Source organism: Lepisosteus oculatus, chromosome 22, assembly GCF_040954835.1.
Source record: "Lepisosteus oculatus isolate fLepOcu1 chromosome 22, fLepOcu1.hap2, whole genome shotgun sequence".
Classification (NCBI taxonomy): domain Eukaryota; kingdom Metazoa; phylum Chordata; class Actinopteri; order Semionotiformes; family Lepisosteidae; genus Lepisosteus; species Lepisosteus oculatus.
Window position 1 is genome coordinate 1,956,760 of NC_090717.1, and position 12,418 is coordinate 1,969,177.

The following is a 12,418-nucleotide window of genomic DNA, read 5'->3' on the forward strand; positions in this document are numbered from 1 at the left end:
GGTTTCCTTTGTATAATCGTGTTTCCACAGCTCACCGAACTCCTAAAAGAACCGCAGTTACGCCTTGATGTCAAGAGCTGGGCAAAACTGAAAAAGCTGTTTCTTCACCGACTGCAAAGGCTTCATCTTAATGTTATCTTGGCGTTTGAGAAGTTCCCCGGTTTCGGCACCGTCTGCTTGACCTGGATGTCAAAAGAAATGAATCTTCAAGAACCCAAACGGGCCTTCCACGATGACACAAAACGGTCGGATATTTCATTAAGCGCTGGGAAGTAAGCGATTCATTCCAGAAACCGTTCTCTGGGGTCATTCCAGCCGGGCCTGAAGGTCACAAATCGCGTCCTAACCTGCCCCCAGGTGAGTCCCCTCCCCCCAGAGGGAATCCAGACTCTTTTGGTCTTTTTCCTAGAGGTCACCTGCTTGCTTGCGAATTACAGAATTAAAAAAAAAGCCTACATTCGTTAAGAGAAAAATAAAGAACACACAGAAGAGATGGCAACAGCTGCATGGCTTTCGTTACAACAGGAAACTTAAACCCAACTCCTGGTCCCTCTCAGGTTCGAACAGAAAAAGTCAATCACTCTCATTATATTTTAGACAATATTTCTTAAGGTCCCTTACAACGGAGCACTCAAAACACCCACTTCGTTAAAAGATACAGCTACCTATAAAACAGCCGGGAGCCTTAAAAGCATTACAATTATACAGGTCATTAACTAATAAGGTGAATTAACGAATTAATGAGGGCGGAGGTGGCACACACACTGAAGACAGTGTGGGAAGGCCCTGCATTAAAGCACAAGGAGACTCCAAGAGAGGAGAAGGGCAGCTGGGTTTAAGGCCTTTCTGTGCTGCACGGAAACTGAAATCTGTTCAGTGAGCGAAAGGAAGAAAAAAAAAAACCTATCCACAAACATCAGAAATATCTTGGCCCCATGTCTGGCTCACGCAAGGGGGGGGGGGGGGGGGGTTGGGCTGGCTTGCGAAGACCTGCCCCCTGGCCGCGCGGCCAGCCCTGCCCACTGTCCGAGCCCCCGCCCGCGGAGAGCCGACGTCAGCGGGGCTGGGGTTGCCGCGGCAACGGGGCCTGCGCCGGGGCTTGGAAGCAAGCCTGGGCTTCGCAGTGGGCCGCCCGTACGAGGAGCGGGAGGGGTGAACAGGGTCAGGAGGGGGCACCCTGAAGCAGGACTCTGCACAGACGAGGCCCTTCATATCCGTTAGAAGAGCCAGACTCTGCGTTACTCTCAGCTGGAGCGCACTTTCAACCAGTGTGGCTCGGTTCTGGACACCACGACTCGGTCTTCAAGAGCCACATCTGCTCAGGGGTTTTCAAACATTCCAGTCAAAATTCAGTCTGGCATTTATGTACAGCACTCGGTGGGCTCCTGCTGTATAACAAACTGATGTTAAACGTTCTCTGGACAAGCCCGACTCCCATGTACGGTGTGCATGAGGGACCTAGTTACAGTAATTCTGAACACGTTCCAAGCCCTCTCGTCTTCTGCAAACTGGAGATGAAAATCTGACCGGGTGACAAGCCTGGAGGGGCAGATACTCATCACAGACATCACGGGGCTTGGCTGGGAACTTCTACGCCAGGCACCTGTCGATATGGGCTACAGGCTGAGGTTCGAGATGCCGTAGCCACTTCTGCAGTGACAGCACATAGAAACAAGAAACACGCCCCATTTTACTACAAAAAGAGCTTTTATATTTAGCAGGTTCGGGTACAAAGCATGCATCTTGCAAGGTGGTCTGCATCCATGGATTTTAGTGTAAATGAAGCAGATGAGGCTGCGCTGCCTCACCATCAATAATCAGAGCTACAGATCCTTTCCTCCTGCACCCGACAGGTTTTACACCAGGAGGGAACTTCTTTTGCAAAGGTATCTTTTCATTCCATCTGAACACCCTAAGCCTGAAGTGGCTATCAAGGGCAAACAAACATCCTCCTGCATGAAACCACAACCACGTGCCTCTTACAAGACCACTGCCCTCACCACAACGCCCAGCGAGAGCTACCGTGGCAGGGCGCCGACGGGCCTACTGGTTTCGGCAAGGTCATCGGAGGAAAAGAACCAGTGGGGAGCTCGGCCAGCACGAGCCGTCTCAAATCAACCCACTTTGCGCATCTCTGAAGCACACAGCGGCCTGCCTCCCCCCACCCACCTGGGCAGCACACAGCAGGCCTGGGGGAGCAGAGAGAAACTCTGAGGCGCAGGCCTCACCAGGCGATTCAGAGAAGAACTTGAGGGGGGGTGGGCAGACTGCCCAAGCCCAGAGTGGAATTTAGGCAGGACAACAGCATTAACACCCCCTACTAAGGGACCTTTACGGTCGACACAGTCCAGGCAACAAGTTAACATCTCATCCGATGTGTCCTCAGCCCCCAATTCTGGGGCCCTAACTTGGCTGTAAACAGCTGTGACAATCGGACAAAAGGCAGGGATACAACATCACCCACGGCCCCAGACAACACAGGTGACAGGCAGGCCCCCCCAGTGATGATCTGCATCACAGAACACCCCTCTAAAGGAAAGGATGAGGGACTAAACTGAAAGTCTGGCCAACCAAGATGTCTGCCTGGAGGGAAAGAAAACGCCTCAAGCAACGGCTCTTTTCAAGAAAGGCTACCAGCTCAGGTTCCCAGAAAACACCTTCAACCAACACGCCGCGTCAGGGATTAATGATTGACCGCCAGCTCCTCGAGCCCCAGAGGAGGCTACACCCTGGGCCGCAGAAGTCAGACGTCAGCAACAGGTACTGCAAGAGCAGGAAAAAAAAAACTACAAGAGCAGGGCCAATTTGTTCTCTTCACTGATAAGATAAGAGGCATCTACTGTACCGCAGTTACACAGTGCAAAACAAACACACGCACACCCTGCTGAAGGAGAGCGAGCCACAGACAGTACTGCCCCAGACTCGCACCAATGAAAACACCCGTCAGCAGCACTGCAGCTGAAACAGTGGAGTGTGAACTAAAAAAAAAGCTTCAGAGCGCTTCGGCCAGACAGGCCAGAAGTTAACGGGGTTCTCCTGTCTGGGAACGGCAGCAGATTGCTTTATTTGAGGGATTTATATCTAAACCCCTGTTGCCGACAGCTTCTTTAGAGACCAGTTCGCGTTTGCATTCCTATGGCATGGAATAATCCCAGCTTTTCAGAGAAGGTCAAGGCAGCGGCACAGAGCAGGGTGCTTGACGATGGCCGCCACAGACGGGCACCTTGGCGATGAGATGCATGTCAGACTGTAGCGTCCACAGGCTAGCTACGATTTAAACATCTACATCTACTGTAATGCTCCACTCGCTGGGGAACCTAAATCTACTCTGAACAAACTGCAGTATGTCCAAAATTCAGCAGCCAGAATCCTGACCAGGTCTAGTGCAAGTGTTCACATTACTCCTATCCTGGAGTCCCTGCACTGACTTCCGGTCACATTCCGTGTGGACTTTAAAATCCTCATGCTCCCTTATAAGGCTCTGCATGGCTTGGCACCTCAGTAACTGTCTGAACTATTATCGCCCTACTCCCCACCTCACAACCTTCGCTCTTCTAATTCTGCCCTCCTTACTGTCCCCCAAGCCCGTCTACAGTCTATGGGTGACAGGGCCTTCTCCTGCTATGCCCCCAAGCTCTGGAACTCTTTGACCAAGGATATCAGAGAGTCACCTTCTCTAAACTCCTTCAAATCCAGACTCAAAACCCTCTTTAGAAAAGCCTTTACTAAGTAATAATAATAATAATAATAATAATAATAATAATAATAATAATAATAATAATAATAATAATTGCTTACAATTATATAGCGCTTTTCTGGACACTCCACTCTTTACAGGTAATGGGGATCCCTCCACCACCACCAGTGTGCAGCCCCACCTGGATGATGCGCCAGTCCTCTCCCCACACACCAGCTCTCAGTGGGGAGGAGAGCAGAGTAATGTAGCCAATTCATAGAGGGGGATTATTAGGAGGCCATGATTGGTAAGGGCCAAGGGGAAATTTGGCCAGGACGCCGGGGTTACACCCCTACTCTTTTCAAGAGGCACCCTGGGATTTTTAATGACCACAGAGAGTCAGGACCTTGGTTTTACGTCTCATCCGAAGGACAGCGCCCGTTTACAGTGTAGTGTCCACATCACTATACTGGGGCATAATGACCCACACAGACCACAGGGTGAGCGCCCCCTGCTGGCCCCACTAACACCTCTTCCAGCAGCAACCTTAGTTTTTCCCAGGAGGTCTCACATCCAGGTACTGACCAGGCTCACACTGCTGAGCTTCAGTGGGCTGCCAGCTGGGAGCTGCAGAGTGACATGGCTGCTTTTACAGCTTCCTGGGTATTACTGCACGGCTGCGCTTCCTAACATTTCCAAAAAAAACCCATGTGAATTCCAGTGTGGAACTAACTTTCCCCGTGTTTTCCAGGACGAACACGCAACGCGCCTTGCGGGATCCTGCGACAGCTTTGGATGAGGCCGGATAAGAAATAAGCATTAAACCAGGAAAAATGAAGGAAAGAAGGAAAAAGAGCACGCCGGCCCCATCATTCCTAACGGGATTACGGTCCTGTGGGACCCATTCCAACTTGCACAGGCTTGACGGCGCATTCCACAGCTCCCTCACCGCCCCGCCCCTCTCAGGCTCACTCCCAGTGCGGGACGGCCAGGAGATCGGGGTGCTGGTGCACACGCTCGGCTCTGCCGTCTCCCAGGAAGCAGCAGAGCGCTACGGCCCAGACACGTTTGGGCCTCGTTAAGAAACGAGGTCAGCAGGTCTCTGCAAGAAGCTCAGAAGGCGGCCGAGGGCTGCTTCGTGCCCTTTGAAGAGGGCCATCGGAGCAGGCTGTGCTTTCAGAGAGGCAGAGAGCCTTCCAGGGCTGATCGGCAGCCCTCGCCTCACACCCCGGTCTGCACGCACCCCGGTCACTCCAGACGGCACACAGAGCCCAGTCGCAGGTTTCGACCCCAGCGGCCCGGCTTCGCCGCCCGGCCCGAACGTCGCCCTCCGATTCAATTCCGTCTCCGGAAAAGGCAACGGGCGAGCAAACGCAAGGAGGAAGAGGAGAGCGACCCAACGGCGGACGCCGAGAGTCTCTCAGGCCCGTCGCCCCCCCCCCAGACCCCCGCACAGCAGGCACACACTACTCCACAGACAGGCAGGCAGTGCGCAGCCCCGACTTGCACAGGGGCCAAACATCCAGACCTCAACCGCGACTTCCAGAGAGGGCCGAGCTCCTCCAGGGAGACTGAATATTAAGACCATATTGCTCTACATCAACAAAGCAGGACAGTTCTGCTCTGCGAGGCCCTGGTGAAGCAAATTATCCAGCGACAAACCTTTATTTGGCAAAAGTATAGTGTACCACACGGACAGCAATGCACTGTACTTCTCATTAAGCAAGCTGAAGTGACGTGCACTGGGACAGCTACACTGGACTCCAAACCTGTCCATAATTGTTAGCATTTAAGAACTCTGCATAATGGGCACGTTTTTTTTCCCCTCTCTCTCTGGTAAAGAAATCTAGATAGTTAAAAACCATATGCCCGCATCCCTAAAACACAACACTGTAAAAGAATGTGCTCGATGTTATAAACCTGCTTAAGGGATGATCCGGTTTTATTTTATTTTAGAAAAAGTGACCACCCTTTCCCCAGCAGGCCGCCGGACTATCAGGGAAATGGGGGAGGTGGCAGGTGAAGAGAAACGGCAGGTTTTCCCCACCGGTTGTCGCCCCAGGGGGCAGGGGCTCGCCTCGGAGGACCTCTGCGCGGTCTCTCCAGGCGCCGGCTGGCCGACGAAGGCCCGCGCGACTGTTGGGCGAGACCGGCCTCTACAGCCCAGGCAGAAGGACGGACCCCTTCTGCGCCTGACTGGCAACTGGCTGCCCCTTGTCTTTCCCTTCGCTCGTTTGTTTTACAGTCTCCTCACCGACTACAGGGCCCCTGCAAGGCCTCACCAAGAACATAGAATCGCCGTGTGGCGCCTCCACGCTTCAGATCAATCATTTCGCGATTTTCATACTCCTATCCAAGATGCTCCCAGATTGCATCTCTGCAGAGCATCAACGAGAAACGTTCCCCAGCATCCACAGCAATGAAGGACCTGCGTACTTCCTGCGAGCACATTTCACAGAACCTCCATCACTTCAAGATTACTCATTTGACAACCCCCCACACTGTATATCCCTTTGTTTTTGTTGCAGTGAAGCATGCATTCTATCAACACCCTCAGCTTCCTGCTCAGATAACACATGCACTGCGCCTGCCAGTGCTCTCTTAGCTAGTTGGATCTCTCATTTTCTTCCGCTTGGATGCAAAGTAAGGTCTAACGAAAAGAGATCTGGCAAAGCAGGCTGCGAGACCGCACAGGTCATGGGCATTTGCACACAGAAGGCAGACAAAACCTCTGGAGTCTCTTTACGTCCTAAGATGCAATTATCTTCATCAAAAGGAGGGAGGTATCAGTTCAGGCAGTCGATATCTCATTTGCTTTTAACGCTGAGCCTCCTCATAAATGCCACCAAAGATGGACGCTCTCAGCAACTTAGATGTACAGCAGGCAGCTGGTAAATAAAACCCACTGGACGACAGAAAGGTTCAAACAAGGCTGTGTATAATAGGATCATTGCTTAATTTCCTGTCTCTACATCTGATAAATCCTGGTTTCTTTAACCACTGAGCAGCACCCTGCACACCAGCGGTTTCTAACGCATCACTCAGAAGAGTTAAGGAGCGAAGATAAAATTGATATTACGCACCTGAAAGGACAAAAAGTGAAAATCTCATTTCAAGGCAGAACTGGTCATCTAAGTCCCGAATTTTTTTTAATTTTAAAATTTTGAGGCTCTTGCATCTTATTGGGGACTCTACTGTGCTGCACAGAATATGCATACGCACTGCATCAGGAAAAGGAATCTGAACTTCGGGAACACCTGTGACGGCCGGACTAATGAAGAGGCCAGAGCATTCTCACACAACGCCACACCTGTGGCACGATGCACGAACTCCACAAACCGCACCCTTCCCCTTTCACAAAGCAAAACCGCTGACACATTCTCCTACCCTTCTATTCACTAGGAACCGATTGCAACACAGCTGCGAAGGACCAAAACATTATTACCTGACGGGTCTGCTTTGATTCATTCAGTTTGTGGGGGTATAAATCGCGCTCCTGTCTGCTGAACTAGGTAGGCCCGTCCCTCTTCCTATAAATATCGCTAGGCGTGGCTTAACTGCGTGGTACAGAGTGATATCGCTTGTGGCGATCTGCACTCACTCCGGGAAAAGGGACTTGTTTCAAAGGCGTTCTCGATAAACCCAGCCCCTTCTTCCAAATCACTAGGGTGAACAGTTTTTGTAAAAAATAAAAACAAAAACAAAATTCGCCCGGAACCGGCATCGCTGTGACCCCGGCGGCCGTCTCGACTCCGGCACAGGAAGCCGAGCTGCGCCGAGACCCCTCTGGGTTCGGGTGGGCAGCCGGGGGCACCGGCGCGCACACGCACACGCCCCGCGGACACGGGCGGACATTCCGCCGCGCTCCGCGCGAGAGCTCCCCGCAGCTCGTGACGCCGGGCCGCCAATCAGCACCTTCCCATTCCCATGAATTGCCGCTCGCGCTGGAGATCGCCTTACCTGCAACTCGGAAAATGCAACAAGCGATCTCTCCGAGGGGGGGTGGGATTCAACTCTTAGATGCCCCAACGAGGGGATGCCGCCAAGTGTGACACCCTATACCCCACAGCGACGCAGCAAACGACGAGCCTCGCCCTCCTCCAAGGGGGAAAGAGGCAGCGATTTATGCGCTATCAACTGAACACACTGATTGATAAGGCGGGACACGGGGAGATGCTCGTTCCCAGAAACGGCGCACATCTGGATAAAACTACCCCCCCCCCCCCCCCCCCGACTGGATCGCCCACTGCCCGGCTGTCAAAACTTGGGGTGTGCTTTCCATAGGTATTGGGCTTCAAGCCGCTAACGGATATCAATAATGCGCGTTTACCGGGAAACGCGACGTCGTCAAGTAACATTTCAGCATTTGTTGTTTAATAAAGATGTTGTTGTTTAATAAACAACACGGCGGACACAAGCAGCAATGATATAGCACCCGAGAGTTCGAGCCGGCTCCAAGCACAGGCGGCTCCGAGTTGTAATCCGCTAGCTACACCCCTTACGGCAAAGGGTGTTGCCCTTCTCTGCATTGAAAAGTGAAAATCAATGACACATCGGAACAAAAAAAAACCCAACATTCCCAATCCGGCTCTCGCAGACCTCTCTCTCTCTCACTCTCGGGGTCCGTCAGCCTCACGGCTCCATCAACAAGTACGACGGCGGCGAGTCCCGACACCGAGCGAGCTTCCCCGACAGCGCGGACGGAGAAAAACCGTAAAAAAAAAAACTTTGCATGCATGTGTAGCACGAACTGAGTTTCCCCCCTCTCCTCCGCCGGCAGGTCTGGAGCCTCTCTCGCCCGGCCGTGCACACAGCACCCAGCGCCGAGAGACTCAAGACACCGCGGCCGTGGCGTCCAGCCCCCCCGGCCCCCGAACACAACTTACCACACCATGCCGTAGGCCCCCTCGCCGATATAGGACAGGTTGCTGTAGCGGGGACCCACATCGAAGGCCTGTCCACGGACCAGCTCGGCTCCCGATCCGGTGTTGGGGGCGCCGCCTGCAGCACCAGATACCGCGGCTGTCGCCATTGTTAACTAGCTGCCCACACACACACGCAGAAGGATGGGTGGGAGAAGAGGAAAAAAAACAGAAAATCTGGGAAGAAAAAGTCCTAGCTACGAGGAAGGGGAAGGGGCCGGAAAAAAAAAACCTGAACAAACGAGCTTTCAGTCCCAGGAGCCGAAGAAACCGTACGGCCTGTTGATCGCCTGTCAGGATGGTGAGAGGGAGGGGGAGACGAGCCGTGGATTACTTTGCTACAGTCTAGCAACCTTGTAGACTCGCCCGCAGACTGCGGCAGGCAGGCAGCTCCACTGCAGGAAATAACGGGCTGGTCATGTGACCGGGGAGCGCAGGGGCGAGAGCGAGGACTCGGTCACGTGAGGGGGGTGCGCTTGCGCCGCGGGGACGGGGGAGCCTGTCACGCCGGCTGGGGGTCTCTGGTCTTCTCGGACAGACAGCAAGGGACTGCTCGGCTCTGGAGCAACCAGGAGCTGAATCAATTATTGTTTTTTTTTTGCAACTGGACAGGAGCCGATTCTAATTGATGGCCCAATCCAGAGTTCAAGATTTAATTCATGGAAGAGCAGAGTTGCTGTACAAAAGTGCATTTAAACTGTCCCGGAGTCTCTTTGACAACTATGTTTTTGTATCGCTTTTATTTTCTGTTTCCCTGAAATCATATTGCATATGAGAATTCCGTTCGTATATCCGAATTAATGATTTCTGTTAGAATTGTTTTCATTTGGAGATGGACTGCACGAACACTGCATTTTGTAGTTATCTTTACGCGTACAGCGGGTGATGGTTTTCGCCAGTGAGAAACGATAATACAGCGTAAAAAAAAAAGAAGATGTGATTCAATCTGATAACGCCACTTTTTAATCTGTCAGATCTGGGCAGGGCGGAGTCAAGCCGCCGATGATACACAGTGAGATCAACCGCAAGACCTGCGGGAGCGGTCAATGATATCTAAAAAAAAAGGCCAAGAAAATCCTGTCGTTTGGCACCGATGGAAATGCAACAGAGCCCACTGCAGAGATTTCCCCCAGTTCGTCATCCCCCCAGAGTGACACAAGAGGATCTGCTTTGCCCGAAGTCGCAGGAAACGTGACTCAGAGAAAATGATTACACGGCCCTTTCGGAGCCTGTAAACACGAGCTGGTTCCTACACACCGCCGCCACCCGCCTGTCGGACGGAGAGATCTGCAAAAAAGACATCAGAAGGCATAAAAAAAATCGGGGAGCGTTTCCTCTGTCGTTCTCGGTTTTGTCTGGAATGGCCAGTTCAGCCCTGTAGCAGTTGGTTGCTAGTAAGAATCTAACTTAGAGAAGGAAACCAGTAGAGAATTTAGTATGTTTCGTGTTTTATCATGCCTGGGATTTACCTCGTTATTTAAAATGAAAAGCGTTACTAAAGTATATAATTTAACTATTACTTGCGCCGTGGCAGTGAAACTATAAGCGCATTTGTGCCAAAGAAGTTCACTTTGAAAAGTGGCTCCTTGAAGCCGTTTGATTTGTCTTTTCTTATAGAGGGGAGACTCCTGGGAAAGCTGAGGCTGGAAGAGGTGTTAGTGGGAGCAGTAGGGGGCGCTCACCCTGCGGTCTGTGTGTGTCCTAATGCCCCAGTACAGTGACGGGGACAATCTACTGAAAAAAGCCACCGTCCTTAAGATGAGACATAAAACCCAGGTCCCAACTCTCTGTGGTCATTAAATATCCCAGGGTGTTTCTCGAAAAGAGTAGGGGTGTTACCCTTGTGTCCTGGCCAAATTTCCCCCTGGCCTTTACCCATCATGGCCTCTTAATAATCCCCATCTCTGAACTGGCTCCATCACTCTGCTCTCCTCCCAATTTAGCTCCTGTGTGTGGGGAGTGTACTGGTGCACTCTGGCTGCTGTCGCATCATCCGGGTGGGGCTGCACACTGGTGGTGGAGTTACCTGTAAAGTGCTTTAAGTGGAGTTTCTTAAAACTGATGAGGATGCGCGGATACTCACGGATATTCGGAGTAGGCGATTACTGCTGTCTCATTTACTGCCACCTTGTGGTTTAACTTCGTAATAACATCTCAATGACCCCGTCAAAAGGTTACGTGTGTGAAAGACGCAAAACGACCTCTTGAACCGAAGTCGTTTCACCAGAAGACCTGAGCTAAACAATCAAGATGACCAATTATGGATAATTATTACCGTAACTTTCTTCCACTCGTGTAACGTTATTTAAGACACTGTCTGAAGCTGAAATATTCTTACCTTTTAGTCACGATCAGTGACTAATGTCGTGCCTCACCAAATGAAATATCTTTGAAAGTATTGAATAGGCTACAGTATTCTCAGAAATCTGGCTTAAGCATGTGCCTTTTATGCCTCAGGTTGGGGGTTCGAACCCAGCTGTCAAACTGAGATTTCTTTAGGCGTGGAGTGGTGGCTTTGTGGTGAAGGATCTGTGCTTGTAGCTGTGCTTGCTGGCTCAAATCCTATGGCTGGCAGAGAAATCCCACTGTGTTGGGTGCCCGAGCAAGGCCCTTAACCCCAACTGCTCCTGGGGTGGCGTATAAATGGCTGACCCTGCGCTCTGACCCCAAGCTTCTCTCCCTGTCTGTGTGTCTCATGGAGAGCAAGCTGGGGTTTCTGAAAAGACAAATTCCTAATGCAAGAAATTGTAGATGGCTAAAAAAAAATGATCTTATGTTATCTTATTCTCCCACTCAAATCTTAGACAGATGACTCCAGGTTATCTGAAACATTTGCCACAATCCTTCATCTTAATTTGAGATTCTTACTCTGCTCAAATCCAGGCTCCCCACAGTACATGATGCTCTGCATCAGTAAAAGGCACTGCCCAAATCCATCAGAGACTGCCCATTTCAGAACTTATTTAAAGACCTATCCCGCTGTTAAAGCTTGTGTTGTGGAATGTGGTTGTACTCTCTGAGTCACTGGGTGAATTTGTCATGATTTGTGTCTTATTACTCCACTGTGCACCACTTTTTTTTTAGTTTCCTGAGGTGATTCACAAAATTTCATTATTTTATACCAAAAGCAACTTCTCTGACTTGGACATTTGAAAGAGACCTAATTAACCACTAGAAAGCTGCTGCTGGGGACAGAACTAGAGAACTGCTGGTGAAGGTTACTGACTCTTACAAATCGTAAATGGTGGTATCCCTTAAACTGTAAGGACAGAAAGAAGGGGGCACAATTTGACCCATCTAGTTTGATTTGACAAAGCTAATTGCGCTGATGAACTCATCCATTTCTTATCTATGAAGCCAGGGCATTGGCTTCAGCACAACGTGTGGGTAGTTTGTTCCAGACCCCCACCATCCTTGGTGTACAGTGCCTCCAGTTCTTAATTGTAAATGTACTCCCTGTTAGTTTCCACTTGTGTCTGTTGGTTTGTGGTGATGCTTAGTGAATGAGTGAGGTACAGCATGGTGAAAGCACATTGAATTGTTTAACCATAGGTACAGTGGTCAGCACTGCTGCCTGGCTATGGTGGACCCTGGGTTCAGTTCCTCCTTCTGTCATTCCAGGCTGGGATACCATCAGCTGGGAGTTTGTATGTTCTCTCCATGTGCACACACTTTTTTTTCTCTCACAGTCCAAATTAACCTGAAAAGTAAATTGGGTTTTGGGAAACGTGGCCCTGGTGTGTGTGCATGTCCATTTGCGTCTGTCTGCCCCGCGATGGACCGGCATCTCATCTCGGGTGTATCCTGCCTTGCACCTGTT

At 51.0% G+C, this 12,418-nt stretch overlaps 1 protein-coding gene across 3 annotated transcripts in view; it reads right to left on the minus strand.

Annotated features, from left to right (window-relative positions):
• The window catches only part of mapk1 (mitogen-activated protein kinase 1), a 28,790-nt gene extending 19,779 nt beyond the window's left edge, over positions 1-9,011 (minus strand). For 2 of the 3 annotated variants that reach the window (XM_006640106.3, XM_015365932.2), the window contains exon 1: positions 8,563-9,011. In XM_006640106.3, the coding sequence (XP_006640169.1) occupies positions 8,563-8,708 (146 nt within the window). In that variant the 5' untranslated portion in view covers positions 8,709-9,011. Of the gene's footprint in view, positions 1-7,121; positions 7,432-8,562 lie in introns of those variants that run through there. The other variant, XM_069182216.1, reaches the window with a different exon arrangement.
• Positions 9,012-12,418: the final 3,407 nt, after the last annotated feature.